The 19,905-nt window shown below is 38.1% G+C and overlaps 1 protein-coding gene across 7 annotated transcripts in view; it reads left to right on the forward strand.

The window, feature by feature from the left end:
- The window catches only part of LOC109113089 (collagen alpha-1(XII) chain-like), a 71,394-nt gene that overhangs the window by 22,477 nt on the left and 29,012 nt on the right, over positions 1-19,905 (forward strand). For 3 of the 7 annotated variants that reach the window (XM_042778366.1, XM_042778370.1, XM_042778373.1), the window contains 33 exons: positions 92-238; positions 676-818; positions 2,006-2,135; positions 3,066-3,211; positions 4,379-4,508; positions 4,608-4,744; positions 6,910-7,039; positions 7,466-7,605; positions 8,077-8,209; positions 8,652-8,672; positions 9,487-9,626; positions 10,200-10,329; positions 10,542-10,690; positions 10,833-10,962; positions 11,307-11,446; positions 11,723-11,852; positions 11,938-12,077; positions 12,513-12,642; positions 12,744-12,883; positions 13,204-13,333; positions 13,438-13,577; positions 13,663-13,795; positions 13,910-14,049; positions 14,133-14,262; positions 14,342-14,481; positions 14,572-14,701; positions 15,477-15,619; positions 16,922-17,051; positions 17,146-17,288; positions 17,572-17,701; positions 18,607-18,726; positions 18,878-19,024; positions 19,139-19,255. In XM_042778366.1, coding sequence (XP_042634300.1) covers positions 92-238; positions 676-818; positions 2,006-2,135; positions 3,066-3,211; positions 4,379-4,508; positions 4,608-4,744; positions 6,910-7,039; positions 7,466-7,605; positions 8,077-8,209; positions 8,652-8,672; positions 9,487-9,626; positions 10,200-10,329; positions 10,542-10,690; positions 10,833-10,962; positions 11,307-11,446; positions 11,723-11,852; positions 11,938-12,077; positions 12,513-12,642; positions 12,744-12,883; positions 13,204-13,333; positions 13,438-13,577; positions 13,663-13,795; positions 13,910-14,049; positions 14,133-14,262; positions 14,342-14,481; positions 14,572-14,701; positions 15,477-15,619; positions 16,922-17,051; positions 17,146-17,288; positions 17,572-17,701; positions 18,607-18,726; positions 18,878-19,024; positions 19,139-19,255 — 4,359 coding nt within the window. The remainder of the gene's footprint in view (positions 1-91; positions 239-675; positions 819-2,005; positions 2,136-3,065; positions 3,212-4,378; positions 4,509-4,607; positions 4,745-6,909; positions 7,040-7,465; positions 7,606-8,076; positions 8,210-8,651; positions 8,673-9,486; positions 9,627-10,199; positions 10,330-10,541; positions 10,691-10,832; positions 10,963-11,306; positions 11,447-11,722; positions 11,853-11,937; positions 12,078-12,512; positions 12,643-12,743; positions 12,884-13,203; positions 13,334-13,437; positions 13,578-13,662; positions 13,796-13,909; positions 14,050-14,132; positions 14,263-14,341; positions 14,482-14,571; positions 14,702-15,476; positions 15,620-16,921; positions 17,052-17,145; positions 17,289-17,571; positions 17,702-18,606; positions 18,727-18,877; positions 19,025-19,138; positions 19,256-19,905) is intronic. The other 4 variants (XM_042778367.1, XM_042778368.1, XM_042778371.1 and 1 more) reach the window with 4 other exon arrangements.

Raw genomic sequence — 19,905 nt, forward strand, 5'->3', positions numbered from 1 at the left:
TCATTTGGCAAGTCTACAGCTTAATCTACGTCTTGTTGATCCAGCTGAACTAATTGAGATCTTTCAATAATGATCTCCTCTTGGCTCCTAGGCGTGAAAAATGCTGATGAAAATGAGTTACGATCCATTGCCTCCGACCCTGATGAAATCCACATGTACAATGTCAACGACTTCTCCTTCTTGTTGGACATCGTGGACGACCTCACTGTCAACCTCTGTAATAGTGTTAAAGGCCCAGGTACAGTCACGCACTTGACTAGTGTATGTTTTGAATGCAAAACGTTCTATGAATCTAAACAAATCTGTCCTGGATCTGTTCTACAGACTAGAGTAAAAAAAACAAGAACTCCCGGAGCTCCCAAAGTTTGGCTCAGCTGAACTGCTTGAACTCTTGCCATCCATTTTTGATTTGCACTCGTGTTTTCCCAGACGGTTCTTTGTTTTTTTACTAATAATCTTGCTGAAAAGACTGTGAGGAAAAACTGTAGGTTGCACTCCGATCCTCCTTGGGGGATAGCAGTGATTTACAGAACCATGAGACTTGTGATATATAACCCATTTAACCTTTTGCAAGAAGCTAATAGGCCTGAGGAAGATTTACAGTCTAACTGTAAACTGGTTTGAAAGCCATTTGACACCACTGCTCATATTTTCCCATTGCTTTCTATGAACCAGCCAGCGGCCCAGGGACACCCACTGACCTGGTGACTTCTGAGGTCACGCACTACTCCTTCCGTGCTACCTGGATGCCACCCGACGAGCCAGTGGAGAAGTTTCGTATTGAGTATGTCCCTGCTGCTGGAGGAAAGACTGAAGTGGTGAGCATTAAAAACGCATATATCCGGCTCGTGTTCGAATCGTAATGCATGCACACTTCACAGTCTTCACACAGTCTCATTTATTAACTTACAGACTAACTTACAAACTTTATACTTTAACTGCCTTCTGGTTCCTGCTGCCTGCATAAGGAGCTGCCTCATAAAGCAATCTCCGAACCATCAGAGAATGTCAAAAATCTCTTATTTGGATCACTCTAAATAGGCAGCAAATATTTGGCTGTGTCTTCAGCTGCTTCTTGAAAGTTTGGGCGGAGGTTGCAAGCTCATTCCAACAGAGAGGAGCAGAGAGGGTGAAGGTTTTGAAAAAAGCAACTTTGAGGCTTGTTATGAAGAAATAACAAGGCATTGATTGTTTAGTGACTGTAGCTGGCTCACATTGATTCTGGTAAAGTTTAACATTAGCATGTTGCTAAGTTAATGACACAATAATATTAAAAGCTATATATAGCAGTTTTATAAAATATTTAAAAAAAGTTGTATTTTTTTTTTATCAAGTTTTCAGTATTGAATTAAATATTTAAGTATAATCTGCATTTCACTTAATTTGTTTGGCATGTGTTTTTTTATGTTTGTTTTTTCTTGTTGCAACGCATTCTGGGATTTCTACTTTACAATGCTGCCTTCAAAATTGGCCAAAACAAGTTGCCTTAGAAATCTTCTATTTTAATTTTGCGCCGGGAGTACATCTATGATGTCTTAAAATGCTGTCTATGTAGACAGCTCACTAACGTTTGGAACAAAATTTATATGTGGATATCATTTATTTATTATTGTGCCCATTGCATGGTCGCCATAAAAGTCAAGTTTGATGAAGAGTAACATTTGACATTTAATTTCCACATCTCTACATACCTCTCGTGTAACCTTAATAACTTCTATAGGACAGGACAGCTTTCATATTACGTTCATTCAAAGCTATGCAGCTTGTCATATTTTATTTTAATGTATACGCTGTGTCTATAAGACCTAAAAGTATCATGTATCAGTATGGGCTGAACTAGATCCCATAAATCTCTCAACATGCCCTGCGTGTTCCCACGCTGAATTCCGACCTCTTAGAACCTGCAACTTCAGAGAGATGATTTCAGATGGCCACGTTTCACCCCTCTATCTTGTGTAATACCTCTCTCAGCAGACAATCACCTCTCCCTGATGATGTTTTACAGATGTTCGTTGATGGCGAAGAAAACACACTTGTCCTGGTCAACTTGAACCCCATGACCGAGTATATTGTCAGGGTCTATGGAGTGATCGGTGAGGAGAGCAGCGAGCCTTTGAAAGGAACCGAAACCACATGTAAGTTAATCTTTCCTGTTGTTTTTTCGCACTCATCCTCCTACTGTTCAGTCTCTGAACATATCTTTACCTCAACCACTGGAAACTGGAGCTGCTTCCTTGCCCACTTGGCTATATTTCAAAACCTTATTAGCTACATTCTAACCGAAAATGGAATTTTATACCATATAGTAACCATTCAGAACACCCTAGCAAACACCACTTTAATTTCCTCAAGTAAATATTGTTTTATTTATAATTGAAACTGCCTGCATTTTCCACCAACTTTTGAATGTCCAAGCTTGTCACAATGCCTTTTCCACAAAAGAAAAATGCAGCGAATTTGGCCTAAACAAGACATCCTGTAAGTCTGGAATAGCCTGTGTGTTGGGAGCTTGCTAATGATGTCAAAAAAAATGTGTCTAGGTAGGCAGCTATGTATTGTTTGGAGCAGAGCCAATATAAAACATCGAAGAAATATACTGCAGCTCCTATAACATACAGTTTTAATGCTGGTTTCCACATCGCAAATACGAAACAGCTGTAAAATCTGTGAAGTGGTCCCTCGTCAACTGCTTAGTTTTGGTCTTATAGACGGACAAAGTAAACTTGAATCATTTTTACAGATTTAAAGTAAACAGAACATCTTAATTGGCTATTTGGCTACTTCATAGTTTGCTTAAGTCTTTTTTATATTTCTCACTGTAATGTTTATGATCAACATTACAAGGCCTTATCCCATCGTAAAGAGAGCCTTATCGTTTTGTCATGAGCCACTTGGATGCAATAATCTGCCGTGGTTACTGTGGTTTTAGCTTTATGGTCATTTAATGCTCATGTTTGACCAAAGTGTGAATGCTGATGAGAAATCACAACGTTTAATTATTCTTTTTTGTTTTTATAAAGCTGTATTTTAGATCAAATCAATTTCCTTCTTTTGGATTTCCACAGTGCCCCTACCTGCTGTCACCTTCATGTCTGTGTACGACGAGGCCATGACGTCCATGCGGGTCAGATGGGAGTTAGTGAGTGGAGCCAGTGGGTACTTGCTGAACTACAACTCCATCAACGCCAGCGTGCCCTCTGGAAGGATGGAGGTGAGAGCCTGTCGCACTGACGCCTTCCAGAACACCCTCCAGACGATCTCTCAAAATTTCCACCTCTGCTTTTTTTAAACCTCAAGGCAAAGTAAACCCACTTCTGCCAGCAGCTTCCTTAGCATAGCCAAATGGTGTAGGTAAGGAGCAACTGTTTTACAATGCTGTACAGGCCTATAGGAAAGAAAATCACAAATGAGTTTAATGTGAAATATTCTTTTCCATTTTAATTCCACAATGTGACAAACAGCATTAATTTAGTATTATTTAGAAGTATTTAAATAGTGTTATTTATTTTATAGTACATTGTATATTACAGTACAGTATATATTATTATTTTGAATGATTAGCTTTTATTTAAATTTAAGTAAATTTATGTACTTTTTTATTAGTATTTTACAAAGAAACATTTCTAATTTTCATTTAAGTTTTTTTTATATTTTTTTAAACATCTTTATGTACATTTATATTTTTTGATTGTTCTAATTTGAATGTAATTTTTTTATTTAATTAAAGTGTAACTAACCTTCTCATTTTATTAAAATATAATTAAACTAAAGTAAAATTTAGTCAACTAACAGGATATTCACTGAGGATTTTTTTCCAATAGGTAATAAAGGAAACTCCTCTGGGGTTTCAGAAAAGATCTTAAACTTTGCTCAGAGCTGCAAAGATAAATGCTGAAGTCTGCAATCAGTATCAATCAATCATTCCTCACCGGATTCCTTTATAACCAAATGATCTGATCTGCTATTCACATCCATTGTAGATCTTTACTCTTCTTGTACTGTATGTCAACTATTTTTCATTTCACCTAAGTATTTTTGGAGATGTGAGACTAAGTTGATTATTAAATTAGCCTTAAAACTCCTTTTGGTCTACTGAGCAGTGAAAGAGTGACCTCTAAGCAATACAATCTTCCTTTAGGGGGTCTACAAAATGTAGACTCACCCAACACACAAGCTTTTGGCAAAAACAAGTTTTTTGGGGGGGGGGTTGGGAGTCACAACCATCATCCCAGGAGATCAGGCTGATCTGATATAGTCTGGAGGAGACATACCTTAACAACCGGGAGTGTGTTTTTATTGTGTTCCTCATAACAAGTCTTGTCTCGCTGGGCCATTGCTTCTCTAATGTCCATCCTTTTAACATCCCTCCCTTCCGCAGGTGCGAGTTGCTGCAGATGTGAATGATGTCCAGCTATTGCAGCTGCTTCCAAACACGGCGTATTCGATCTCCCTGTTCGCCCTACACGGGGAGGCGGCCAGCGAACCACTCATCGACAGAGGAGTCACTTGTACGCTAGTCTCCTCTTTATTTTCTGATGGTTTCATTCTGTTATTTTTAATACATAGTATATGTTTTTATAAATCAAATGCATCTATTTCTCTCCTAGTGCCTCTGCCTCCATCGGGTAAGCTGAAAATATCGGAAGTGACTCACAGCTCTATGCGTCTCATCTGGGATGCAGCTCCTGGGAATGTCAGGAAGTACATCATCACCTACAAGCCAGAGGGTGGAGAGCTGAAAGAGGTGATCAAAATGTGTTATTTACACAGCAGGGATCATCAAAATTAAGTAATCAAAACTCACCAAATTCCAAATCTCTAAAATGTCCCATAAATCATTTATAGATTTTTTAAAACCGATTCTAGTTAATAAAAAAATAAATAACAGATCTTGAACATACATTACTTGTCAAGTTTTTTGAAAGAAATCAATACTTTTTTTATTCACTAAGAATGCATTAAAGTGATCAAAAGTGAAAGCAAAGACATTTATGATGTTACAAAATCTATTTAAAATAAATCCTATTATTTTCAGTTCTGTTCTTCTCAATTTATCAAAGAATCCTGAAAAAATTATTATGGTTTTCACAAAAATATTAAGCAGCATAACTTTTTTCAGTATTGATATTAATAATTTTTTCTTGATCAGCAAAACAGCATATTAGAATGATTTCTGAAGGATCATGTGACACTGAAGACTGGAGTAATGATGCTGAAAATTCAGCTTTGATCACAGAAATAAATTAAATTTTACAATATATTCAATTAGAAAACAGTTATTTTAGTAAAAATATATTTCACAATGTGACTGTTTTTATTCTATTTTTGATCCAAGAAATACAACCTTGGTGAGCAGAAGAGATTTTTTTTTCAAAAGCATTTTCTTACCATCTAAATGTGTCAAAGAATTTTAATTGCAGTTTAATGGACTGTCAGTTTAAATATCTTTCTATGATGGATAGTTTAAAGTTGAGAAATAGCCTGAGCTATTTGTAAGGAATGTGAGATAAAAGAAGACTCGAGCAGAAGATTAGTATAGAGAAACTTTAGCTTTTGGTCAGAGGTTATTGTAAAGAAAGTTTTGCTCACAAAGAGTTCATTTGCTAGGACCAAGACCCCATATTTAGCTCACTGTGAGGTAATCATGAACCGACCCTGGTTAGATTGCAGGTACTTGGCTTTCCCCATGCCCCCCGTCTCTCTGCAGCGATGCTTTTATGGATATTTCCAAAGTACTGCCATTTTTTTTCCAAAAGGAGTCTTTTATCTTTGAAGATCTACTGAGATGAACCAGTGGAACTATTTGAGGAGTTCCGAAAGGTCACGTCCAAGCAAACTTGTTGATTGGATGCAGACTGTTGTTTATCTCTTCTTGGACATACTCTGGAATGAGGTTAAGATGACCTGATTCACTGAGCCGAACTCTGAATCCATCTTTGGATCCATACAAGGCAAAACATCGCTATTGCTGTTTATTATACTTGGGGTTTAAGTATGACGAGTATGATTCATCAAATTACGTGTCTTGTTTTGGAAAGATGTGTTGTTACTTTACCAAGTGGTCAGACTTTGATCATGATTTTTGCCTGGAGTGTAATAAAAAATAACAAGGGTAAAAAGGAGGGATATCTCGAGCCCTTAGGTTAAGAAAAGCCCTAAGTTAAAAGGTTAAGCAAACTCTTAGATCCTAAAGGGTCCACTAAAGGTTTCTTAAGTATATCCCTTTAACTGCTTAGGTGTTCCTTTAACTTCTGTTACTGTATGCATTGCAACAAAGTCCTTAGTAACAATTTCACCCTAAAAACAAATTAAATGACCAAAATAAGTCATTTGCTGAACTGTTAATTGAGGGTGAGGAAGAACCAAGGCACATTGTTAATCATCTAAATAAGGTATTACAAATATTAAAAGTACAGTATGATATATTTTGTTTCTTGTCAAGACAACTTTCAACAGACTAGGGTGAAGTCAATGAATATATTAACAAAGATTTGGGACAAATGTAATTTAAGGATTCAGGATACTAAGATCACTTAAGGGTTTTCATGTAATCAGGCACAGCATATCAGAGACGTGAGTCAATAAGTGACCACTAAGAACAAGACAGCTAAGAATCCACTAAGAAAACCTTAGAAACCACATAGCAACATCCAGAGCATTTTTGAGTAATGACACTGAGTTTTGCACAGGCAAGCATTGTCTTCAAAAAATCAAGTTTGGTAGTGCCTTTGTTTTAAAAGTTCTGTCAAAAAAAGAAAAGAAACACACAGTTTTCACTCTGTTGCAGCAACACAGATTTCTATCCTTGTGTAATGAATGGAGTCGAGGCAAGTCGGCCTGTCAGAAGCATCTGTTATTCCTTTTCCCTTGATATGTGTTAATGTTAATGTTGACATTGGTGTTTGACAGGTTGAGGTCAACGGTGACATCACCACTCTGGTTCTCACCAGCCTCCGCTCTCAGACGGAGTATGATGTTGCCGTCACTCCCGTCTTTGATGAGGGTCCAGGAAATCCCATGCTTGACAGCGAAATAACTGGTGAGCTTATAATCCTCACTGATTTTCAAGATGACACCAAATGACAGATGATGTTGGTTTGGCAGCAGCAATTACTTCACGGCTGCTGGGGTTTGTTTCCTATGTTGGTGTTGAACTATGCGACTTACTGGCTACAAGACCTGCAATTTCAGCAGGTCTTTCAAGCTGTCTGTCTGGATAATGAGTGCCATGTGTGACGCCACCCTTACCCAAGCCACGTGTATGTGTTCAAGGCTTTACTTTATCAGTCCCACGGGGTAAAATCCTTTATCAGTCCCAGCTGATCTGCAAGACTGCTGACAAACAAACCTTTTCCTTTAACACAGGAATACATTCGCTTGCTCCAATTTGTCAGTTCACATGGTCTACAGTCACCCTGTTCAGACCAGTTTCTGTATGCCACATTCTTTCTTTGTTGACATTCAGGTGTGGTTCCTGCACCCAAGAACTTGAGGTTTTCTGAGGTAGGCCAGACTACATTCAGGGCCACATGGGAGCATGGAGCACCAGACGTCGAACTGTACCGCATCGGTTGGACAAAGCAGGGCGAGAACAACTTCAAATACGTACGTTTATCAGTTAAATATTTGTACCAACATTTACATTTATTCATTTGAAAGATGCTTTAATTCAAAACAACCAAAGACTGCAAAGATTCAACCCCCATTCGCTCTCACTCTTAAAAATAAAGGTTCCGAAAGGGGGTTTTGCAGCAATTCCATAAAACCTTTTTGGGATTTTTGGAATTTTTTTTTTTTTGTTTAAGAATTTTTGGGATTCCCAAAGAACCTTTTTAGGGAACAGTTCTTAAAATATTATTTATTTCTCAAATAACTTAAAATAATGTTTTTTGCCCCCACTAAAAATAACAATGGAAACGTTTCATGGATGTTGAAGGTTCTTCATGACACTATTAATGGCAATACAGAACCTTTTTTTTAAAGAGTGTACCATTGATTTTAAAGCAACATCAAATTACATTTTCATTACAAATGTAATGAACTCTCAAATAACGTGTGAGGAATTGATCTTTGTAGGAAATCTTGAGTCGTGAAGAGACAAGCCACGTTTTGGCAAATTTAGACCCAGACACAATGTATGACGTCACTGTCACAGCCATCTACCCCGATGAGTCGGAGAGCGAGGATCTGATGGGGAGCCAACGCACATGTGAGACTAACACACAACCATACATGTAAAACACTGACTCTTGAATACTGGGACAGAATCATACTACAAATTGGTTGTTTATGTATAAAGAAACCTTTATCTCAACAAATCTATTTTTTTTCTTGCCAGTCACTGAATATGCCAACACTTTTATATGCAAAAATGTCAAATACACTACTGTTAAAAAATTTAGGGTCAGTAATGAAATTATATAAAATTATAGTTTTTTTGTTTGTTTTTTTTTTCTCGCAAGAATGCATTAAATTGAGATTTATAGATTACAAATGTCAAACAATTTCCTAATGATTAGTATGATGGAGACGTATCATGACACTGAAAATAATATTTCTTTAAAATATACATATATTTATACTTTTGTTCTTCTTTAATTAAAATATGTTATAGCTGTTGACAATAAAATGTGTTGTTTATCCTTTTCTAGTGTCAAAGGTCATTAAACCCGGTATGTTGATTCCAAAAAGATGAAATGTAATTGTTAATGTAAATGCTAATGAGGATGATGAAAACAGGAAGATGACGAATTGCATGTGCATTTTTTTGTTTCACCAGAAACTCATCCACCATCATTTATTCATTATCATTCATCATTGCCATTTCATCACAATCATTTTGTCATCATTGTCATCTGTTGTCAGTCATAAACGCACATGCATAACATGCCCGACTGCTTTTTTTTTGTTGCAAATGACCATTTCTCCATCCCAAAAACCCATGCGCCTCCATCCTCCCTTCAGGACTACCCATTATGCTCATGTAACCAGCCTAATGACTTGGGATGGGAATCAATAACCAATTAAAAAATATTAATAATAATAATCTAGAATTGAAGGATTTTCATGGTCTTTGGTTCGGTTCTTTTTAATGAATCAGTCAAAAAAAATCACAATCAACCTCAAACTTAAACCCAAGTTATTGGTTATTTGTCCAATTTGTTGTTGATTTAATAACTGAATGCATACGATATGTTTAGTTTACATTTGGACATATGGAGGAACATATGGAGTTTTGTTGTAATTAATAGTGCTTTAATAATAAAAGAAACATTAGAATTTCATGCCAAAATAGCAGTTTTTGTTCAGTCTACTATTCTGCATTTGGAATTTCCTCTAAAACCCTAAAAGAACTGTTAAGGAACTGGATTCATCAAGTGGAATCAGACCCAGAATTGTTAAATTCCTCATGATTCCCATCTCTAATAGTTTTAGCTACAGGTCCAAAGCCAGACTTTGCTGATTGACCTTTCTGTCTGCTCCCAGTGTCCTCTGGACCACCACAAAACCTCCAGGTTTTCAACGCCACCACTACAACTCTAACTGTGAAATGGGACCATGCGCCAGGCCCCGTCCAGAACTACAAAATCACCTACCAACCCCTTGCGGGTGGGAAACCGCTGTCTGTAAGTTCAGCAGTCCCCATTCCCCCTCCACTGAGATGTTTTCAAGCAAGACATGGGTAGTCTTTCAATTATAGTGACGAGTTTCAGAATCTGTTTTAAGGAAGTTCAAGGCCTGTGTGTTAATCATTACAGCACGTTGTGACAGGACGTCATTACTAACAGACTCATCTGATGTAAACCAACACAACATGTCTGTTATGTAGGCCTCAAGGATACTAAACCATTACTGTTATATATTTAATCTCAAGTCACTTGAGATGAAAAGCCCAGCAAACATTTGCTGTTTATTTGGGAATTGTTTAGCTATAACTATATCAGAACTGAACAATGCCACTTTTACCAGTTTGTTTTTAATGCAGGATGATGCTCACTGGTCACATAAAAACTGGGGCAAAAAAGTCGTTAAAGTCGCCTTATCAATGTGAAATATTGTTCAATGTTTATTGACATATTATATTATGTATTGTGCATTTAGTACACAGTTTTATCCAAAGAGTTCGTAAAAGAGTTTTTTTTCCCTTATAACTAATGAACACCAAAACATTTCTGACTATTGATGTCTTTCCCAATCAGGTTCAAGTTGGTGGAAAGAAGAACAGCATCATTCTTCAGAAGCTGACCCCTGACACCCCTTATTCCATAACCGTGGCTGCGGTCTATCGCACCGGAGAAAGTAAAGATATTTCCGGCCAAGGAAAAACAAGTAAGGGGCTCCAAGACAATCTTTTCAATGTCCTGAAATATTTTATGACTCAAATTGGGAAGCGAAAACAATGATAAACTCATTTAGGGCGGATGCATTCCATAAAACATCTTGGTTTTTCGCTCACATCTGGAGATTTGTCAGATCATTCGAGATGTTATGCAATGTAAATGAGACAACATTATGTAACACTGTGCATGGTGTTCCTGTAGAAGCCTTAGGAGGAGTGAGAAACCTGCAGGTTTTGAACCCCACCATGACAACACTGAATGTTCGTTGGGAGCCGGCAGAAGGAAAAGTGAAGGAGTATCAGGTCATCTACGTTCCTGCGGCAGGCGGTGCCGAAAGCATGGTAGGACTGGTAGGACGTCTAGAATCAACTAAAGCGGCAACTATAAGTTAATGTTTAGATCAGTCACAAATATTGATTTGCTGTGGAAGTGATTTGCAATGTTTCTTTGATTTAAACAGACCTTATACTGTATATTCTTTCATGGAAACAGGAGCAGGTATCAGGAACCACCACCAACACAGTTCTGAGAGGCCTTCAGTCTGACACGCTTTACACCGTGACCTTAATTCCTGTTTACGCAGAAGGTGATGGCCAGAGAATGTCTGAGAATGGAAAAACAAGTGAGTTTCTCTCAGAAAAGTCAGTGTCTTATTTTCAATATCTTGCTTTCACTGATTAAGAATGAAAAATAGGTGACTAAATGACTCCCTTTGACATTTCTGACTCTCTTGCCTATAGAGATTGTTATGAGCTTACGCCCAACTATATAAGCCAACAAAGGTTCTTCATAAGAAGAGGTTCTTTGTTAAGATCAATGTGCTGTAAAGAATCATTGAAGAATGTTTATTTTAGGAGTGAATATGCATATTGCACCACTCTTTCCAAACTCCAGTCTGGAAGTACGATCTGGACTTTGCTTTATTCACTTGATGCCAAAACAGCAAAATGGGAATCTTCTTTACAGGGGCTCTGGGTGGTGTGAAGAACCTGAGGGTCACCGACCCAACCATGACCTCTCTGAATGTCAAATGGGACCCTGCGGACGGGGCCGTGCGCCAGTACAAAGTCTTCTTCGTCCCTGCCGCTGGAGGAACTGAGGCGATGGTGGGGCTTTGTCTATTTTTAAATCAATATAAATTATTATTTTTTTTTACTACAAACACTACCATGATTTATACTTAAAACAGTATTAACTTAGAAGTAAACTTTTGTGCTTAATTGTCATAAAAAATAATGTCTAAATGCTAAAAAACTTAAACAGTATATATATATATATTCTTTTGATTTTAGAGCAAAATTTCATGAGATTCATAAAATATGGTGATTATAAAGGTGTACTCGAGGCATCACTCAAGTTATTTTTCCTATTGTTGTAAATAGGAACAACTACCTGGGGCCCAAACGTCTATAGTTTTACGAAACCTGCAGCCTGATACTCCATACACGGTATCCGTGGTTCCAGTGTATCCTGCCACAGAGGGCAGACGCCAGTCTGATAATGGAAGGACATGTGTGTATCAGCCTTGCCGCTTATTTATGTATCTGTGCACTGGCACACTACCTCTGTTACAAAACTATTGTCTTTCTCACTCTAGTGCCTCTTGGAGGTGTTCAAAACCTCCGTCTCATTGATCCCACCTTCACAACACTCACTGCCACATGGGATGCCGCCGATGGGAATGTACAGGGCTACAAAGTGTTATACATGCCCACCAACGGAGGACCTGAGCTCATGGTAGGAATATCTGAATATTTCGAAGCTTGTTTTTACAGCGATGATGTCAAAAGTGGAAATCTCTCTAAATGATAATGATATGGCTTGCAGACAGACGTATATAGACATAGTCTTCCTTCGAGGACCAGAGATGAGAGAGTTATGTAATGAAACTCTAACTGAATTCTCATTATACTCAAAAACCTGCTGGGAAAGTTTACAGCTGGGTGCTCCAATGTTTAGACGGAGTTGGAGTAAACTGTGAAAACGATTTGTTTGGCAAGCTACAAAGAGAGAGTTCAGTTTTCTTTTAGTTTGCAAGTTTAGTTTTCTTTATCTCTTTAGATGGGTAGACCTTGTGCAACCAGTCTTTGTTAAAACAAACTAAGGTTCCTTAGTTGGAATGGGTTTGAAGAAGACATAGTGTACTGAGCTCCAGTTTCTATGTTCTTTCAGGAACAAGTGTCTGAGAGCACCACAACATTAGTGCTGAGTAAACTCCTGCCAGACACCATGTACACAGTGACTGTTTTGCCAGTGTATGCTGAGGGAGATGGACCTCAACTCTCTGAGAAGGGGAAGACTAGTAAGTGACTCCAAAATTACATTGGTTACACTGAGGAGTATTTGAAGAGGGTTTGGTCACATTTCATCAATGCTGAGTCAACTTTGTTGTTGTGTCTTTAGAACCTTTGGGCAGCGTGAGGAACCTACAGGTAACAGATCCAACTATCAGCACCTTGAACGTACGCTGGGAGCCAGCGGAAGGCAATGTGCGGGAGTACATCGTCATTTACATTCCCGCCGGAAGCCAAGATCAAGAAGTGGTGAGAATGATTTCCATGTATGTTCCAGAAATAGCAAAGCAAACTGTAGTTTCAGTTGCAAATCTCACACTCATTTTGATTTGGTTTTCTAAATGGAGTTTTTTTTAGAGCTTATTATATAAATTATTTGTTCTTACATATGTAAATTTTACTAAATGTTTGCTTGCTTTAAAAATTACACCGGTAAAGCATTTCTAAGCTCTGCAATCAGTGCTGATGTTTGCATTCTAGAGTTGCAAACAGATTGTATATTTTTTATTGAAACGCTGCTGTCTTGGAAAGTATTTTAATTCTCAATACCTTTAATTTTGCCTGAGCAGGATCAAGTCTCTGGAACCACCACCTCAACTGTTCTGAAGAACTTGGAGCCCGACACAACCTACACTGTGACTGTAGTACCAGTATATCATGAGATGGAGGGCAAACCTCTTTCGGAGAATGGAAGAACAAGTGAGTTCATTTAGGAAATATACTATTATGCAATTTTTAATAACCACAAATTGAAATGTCTGGCTATTGTTTACTTAAGTTTATATATCCATGCTTTTTTTCAGGACCATTGGGTGGAGTTCGCAACCTTCAGGTTACCGATCCTACCAGCAGCACACTAAATGTGCGATGGGAGCATGCTGATGGAAACCCCCGCAACTACAAGGTTTTATATGTCCCACAGCCTGGAGACACTGAGAAGACGGTAAGATGTGATTAATTAACTTATAATGGTTTATATGAAGGACCCTTCACATTATGTGACCAAATCTCTTGTTTTTTGTGATCAGGAACTAGTTTCTGGTGGCACGACAAGCACCGTCCTACGTAATCTCGATGCTAACACAGTGTACAAGGTCACATTGTTGCCTATGTATGAAAATGATGTGGAGGGAAAACGTCAGTCAGAAAATGGAAAGACGAGTGAGTCTAGATGTTTGTAATTTACAAATCTGGAATGGAGAACTCATCTGCCTCTATGAGGAATCCCTGCTTATTGTCTGAAGAAGGTTCACCGTGTCTGTTTTATTAACGCAGAACCTTTGGGAAATGTAAAGAACCTCCAGGTGACAGACCCAACTGTGAACTCTTTGAGAGTGCGATGGGACCCTGCAGATGGAGATGTTCGTCAGTACAACATCATCTATGTGCCTGTTGCCGGTGGTGCTTCAAGCACGGTAATTACCTAAATCCCAATTTGTCTCAAGTTTGTCCGTTTGGTTTGCTTGTTAATAACTAGTTGTACTGATGTACTCCTCAGACCCAAGTGTCAGGAGTGTCTACCAATACTATTCTGAGAAACCTGCAACCAGACACAGAGTACAGGGTCACCGTAGTACCAGTATATGCCGATGCAGAAGGAAAGAAACAGTCCGAGAATGGAAAAACAAGTGCGTACCTGCAATGTCAAGTTTGGATGTTACTCCGTTAGCACACAGCGTGCTTAATTCCAATTCTCTAAATTCTCAGAGCCTCTGGGTGGAGTAAGGAACCTGCAGGTCACCGATCCCACAACCAGCTCGTTGAAGGTCCGCTGGGAGCCCGCCGAGGGTAACGTCCGGCAGTATCGAATCTTCTACGTCCCAGCAACTGGTGGTGCCGAGGACATGGTAAGAGCTGCTCTCCGAAAGAGGCCCTGCTGTCTTTCTGAACGTGCAACTGATCTTCAATAACTTTGTTTAAATTTCACGTGTGAACAGGAGCAAGTTTCTGGAGGCACCACCAACACGGTCCTGAGGAACCTTCTGTCAGACACGGTCTATACAGTGACTGTGGTTCCTGTTTATCCAGAGGGAGAGGGTCTCCGGCAGTCTGAGAAAGGAAAGACACGTAAGTTGTACTTGGGAGATATGCAACACTATTACTATCACACAAAAATGGTGAGATGACAAGTGATCAAATCGAGTGGCTTGTTGAGTAGAGCTCCACTTTGACTTTTCTGAGTTTTCAGACTTGTTTTTGGCGGGCAAACAATAAAAGGAAGGAACCCAAGTCTTATTTTTTTACTTACACCAAACCACCCTCCCGAACTCCCTAGCAACTACATAGCAACAATGGAAACTCTTTGAACAACCTAAGTAACCACTCAAAACAGTCTATCAACTGCGTTTTATATACTTTACCACTCATTGTGAAGAATCAACACAATTTATGCATATTTGTATAAATGCTAAGTATCTGTTTTACATTAACGCTACAAAACTGTATACTGTACGTAGAGCAACAACTACTAGGAATAGGACACTTGAGTTCTTTATTAATGTGAGTGAGTTGCACTAAAAGAAACTGGATCCTTTAAACTCATGTTGGAGAGTTTTTAATAATCACATCTGCTTTGGTTTAAAAATCATACTAAGCAGTTTTAGCATCAACCTTAAATGCCCCCCACCACCTGGCTTTCCTTTTTGGCACTTTCTCACCATAAAACCCGTCTGCGCTGCTGTCAAATGCTTTGCTCAGCATTCATTCCAGAACTTTACTGAGCTTCCTGCTGTTAAAACGGCCCTGTGAGCTGTTCGAATTCCTCTGCTGTTCTGTAAGTTCCTTGTTCTCACTCTGCTGTTTTGTGTCTTCTTATTCAACACATTCTTGCCCTCTTTCACAGTTCCAAGAGTCCCACCCCGGAATATCCAGGTCTACAACCCAAGTCCCAACAGTCTGAATGTGCGCTGGGAACCAGCCTCGGGCCAGGTGCAGCAGTACAGGGTCGCCTACGTCCCACTGAGTGGAATCCGACCTCTTGAGTCTGTGAGTGATGCACAATCCTGCATATTTACATTTATGCATTTTAGGGACACTTTGATGCAAAATGATCTAAGTAATACATTTAATGTACATTTTTTGGCACTTTACAACAGTTTTGGACACGGATTATCTATTCTGCAGTCAAGCATCTAATTTTAAAAAAATAGTTAGCACGTCACATCATTTCAGATAATTATTAGATTATATAATAAAAAAAAACAACAAGGACCTCAATTAACTCAAACACGTAAATTCACACAAAATGCAGCTAATAAACCCAAAACAAAGGCAATGAATTGAAAGCATAGTGATAAACAGCAGTATTTAACTAAATATTTATTAAACTACAGCAAGTAAAATGGCTTTTGTGAACCCTACTGGGGGATGACTCATATGAATCTGCGAATCTATTTATTTGAACAAGTTCATTGCTACAACAAACCATCTGAATCGATTCACTGAAATTAATTAGACTTTCCGATACTACTTCAGAGAAAGAGAGAGAGAGGAAAAGTTTAGGATAACATAGTTGTTGACTGCCTCGGCTTGCTTGGTAATGTAGCATTTTTCTTCAAGGTCCATCGCTACTTAACGGACATAGTAGTTCATTATTGAACAACTTGAAACGAGTTTTTGTTTTTGCTACTGTCAAGGAATTTTAAGTTAGTTGCATCGTACTCAGGATGTTTAGCACCTACTCTTTTGCTTTTAGGCATCATTTACGATATTTGCCATAGAGAGAAGCACATTAGGAGCTGTATAGAGTCTGTCAGGCTCACAAGTGTCCTGTCTGCATAGTTAAAAAAAACAAGTTGGGACACCATAGAGAAATTTTCATATCCTGCATGCTGACCCATATTTGTCAAACCTATCATTCTGAGCCAGAACTGATGCTGTCATAAGCGATGGTGTATGGAAAATATGCAGCTGCCATCAGTGATGTGAAGCCTTCAAATAAGAAACAAATGAGCAGATGGGGTGATAATCCTGCGGGGTGCTGACAGGTAATTGACGGGGTTTCCCCGTCACACCTGAAACCTCTCTTCAGGTCCTGCCGCTCCCCGGAGGGAATTACGCTGATCTGACAGTATTTATGTAGCATTTAACCCCATGAGCACATCTGTTTGCATTACATATCAATTTGGAAATGTTATCTAGCTCTGCTAATCTAAACAGGGGCTTAACGGTGACGTCATTATATATATTCGCTGTGCCAGATTTGTAACGTCTGCGCTGGGTTGCCATACAGTGGATGTTTGTGAATATACTTGTCTTTGTGTTATCTAAACATGGTCTTCTCCACAGGTTCTTGTTCCTGGCAACATCAACAGTGCTTTCCTGGATCAGCTCATCCCGGATACGCCATACTCTGTGAATGTCATGGCCGTATACGCTGATGGAGAAGGCCCAGGAATTGATGGAAAAGGAAAAACATGTGAGCTTGTGCTTTATGGCTTTATCTGTTTATTAAATGCATGTTATAGATCTTATTGTAAATTAATCCATGCATATATTTATTTATTTTTCAGTACCACGAGCTGGACCCAGGAACATGAGGGTCTTCGAAACCACCACAAGTACGATTAGCATTGGCTGGGATCATGCTGAGGGTCCCGTACAACAATATAAGATTGCGTATGCTCCATTGACAGGAGATCCCATCACAGAATTTGTGAGTAAAATTCCACTGATTATTGCTCTGTATTTTTTGTTATTCACTCCTTCATTATTTTTGATTGTAGGATTCTTTCTATCTGCACTACATTGAGGTCTACAACACAAAGTGAACATAAAATTGAAATTAACCTTATTTACTCTCTTGATGAATGCTTCTTATCATACTGTGCATGATTCATCAGTGCATGTCATTCTAACCAAACAAGTTTGATTTCTCATTTGATTATCGGTTGTGGTTATTAAACCAAGAATCATACATGTGATGGTCTTCTCTGCAGACTGTTGTTCCTGGTAACAGAAATAATGCTATCCTTCAAAATCTGCTTCCTGACACCCCGTACAACATCACAGTTACGGCAGTTTATCCTGAGGGACCTGGCGGATCCCTAAACGGAAATGGAAGAACACGTGAGTCACAAAAAAACGGCAAAACATGCCTTACTTTGATTCGTCAACTTTGGATGCATTTTCTGTGATTGCTATTCAAAGGAAGCTTATGTTTAGGAGCAACTAACTAAAAGTTGCAACATTACTTTTTTTAATTAATTTTTCAATAGCATAACATTATTTCAGTTTTAAAAAAAAAGTTGTACTACCTTAAATTATAAGTATTGTGTAGCTTGGCAAGCTACAGTTATTTTAGTATTATTTATATGCTATTGTAGTTTTTAACTGATGTTTTTAATTAGCTTTTATTTTATAAATTCAGTTTTCATTTTAATTTTAGTGTAATTTTTAGCAATTTTGATATGCATTTTTTTTTTTTCATTTTTATTACTTTTTCAAATATAAGTATTTAGATTTCTTTTATTTTTGTTCAGTTTTAATTTTTATTTATTTCCAGTTAATAATTTTAGTGCTTCAATTTTCAGATAGTTGCCAAAGCAACATTTCTAACTTTCATTTAGATTTAGATTTTATTTTAGTTTTATTTTAATTAATAAAAATATTTTGTTAGTTTTAGTTAACGATAATAAGTAGCAAGTACAAGTAGCTTCCCCAAAACTGCAACTAACCAAAGCAAGCAGACATATCTGAACCCCATAGATAGAGTATTCTCAAGGGTTAAAGGAGAATATGAGTAATTAATTGCTGGTAGGACATGGTGGAGAGTTTGGAAAACTGTTGTTTGTGTTGGCCATAAGCTAGTATTAAATTAAGCTAATTAAGTTAGCATGGGCTAGAATCCAGAACATCCTTCAGCTACCAGCAACTCAGCACATTATAATGTTATTGGATGATTTAAACACTATTGGTATGATATTTAGTGGTTTTTAACCACAAGTCTTACTTACTTTGGATCTTATGTTCAGTTGGCCTGTTGGCGCCTCAGAACCTGCGTGTCTCAGACGAGTGGTACACGCGCTTCCGTGTGTCCTGGGATCCGGCTCCAACTCCGGTCATGGGCTACAAACTAGTCTATCAACCAACAGGTACCAAATACTGAAAATGTGTGGGAGCTCTGCATGCTGATTCAAATTTAAATCATGAAATCGTGATCTGCCCCGTTTTTTTTTTTTTTTGTGTTGAGGATTCATCAATGCACTTCATCTGCTAAATGTTTTGTTGGCATTCCTCCTTTAGATAAAGATGAGTCTTTGGAGGTGTATGTTGGTGACGTCACCAGCTATACCCTACATAACCTGCTTCCCGGCACAACATATGATGTTCAGGTGTATGCCCAATACGATGGTGGTGTCAGCACACCTCTCACAGGACAAGGAACAACTTGTATGTTTTCAGATGTTTGGAATGATTTATAAAGTGTTGGTTTTATGCCACTGTTTTTTTTTGCATCAGCAAGATTTACAATTTGAGCGCAACATTTCTGTCTTGACCTTTCAGTGTACCTCAATGTGACCAACCTGGAGACGTACAACGTTGGCTATGACAAGTTCTGCATCAAATGGGCGCCTCACCGTGCCGCCACGTCTTACAGAATCAAGCTGAACCCCCTGGATCGTGAGTCACAATCAGGATGTTTTCATTCACTCCCTTCATTATGTATACACTACCATTCAGACAGTAAGATGCATGGTTTTGTTTTATTTATTTATATATTCAGAAAGAAATGAATGCATTAAATTGCTTAAAAGTGACTTTAAAGACATTATAATGCATCATGGTTTCCACAAAAATATTAAGCAGCACAAAATGTATAAAAAAGCCAGCTGGCAGCATAGAAATAAATTATAATTTAAAATAAATTCAAATAGAAAACCATTATTTTAAATTGTAATAATATTTCATAATATTACTGCTTTTATGGTATTTTTAATCAAATAAATGCAGCCTTGGTGAGCAGAAGAGACTTCTTTCAAAAACATAAAAAAATAGCACAGACCCTACATTTTTTAATGGCAGCATATAAATGTAGTTTTATTTTTCCTGTTATGGAAACTACAGCACAACACTCTGCTTTTAAATGTTGATTCATTTATCTAGATTAGTTACTTGGACAAAGCTTTATTGTTTTGTTTATCTGAAGGCCCCTTCTTTGTTCACTTCATAGTGAAGGATGGATAATGTTCAGTGTGCATCCTCACCATTGACTTTAATGGATTACAGCTCTAAAGGAGCTCATATAAGATATTTTCAGCAAATGATGCCTG

The sequence above is a fragment of the Cyprinus carpio genome, chromosome A20, assembly GCF_018340385.1.
Source record: "Cyprinus carpio isolate SPL01 chromosome A20, ASM1834038v1, whole genome shotgun sequence".
Classification (NCBI taxonomy): Eukaryota; Metazoa; Chordata; class Actinopteri; order Cypriniformes; family Cyprinidae; genus Cyprinus; species Cyprinus carpio.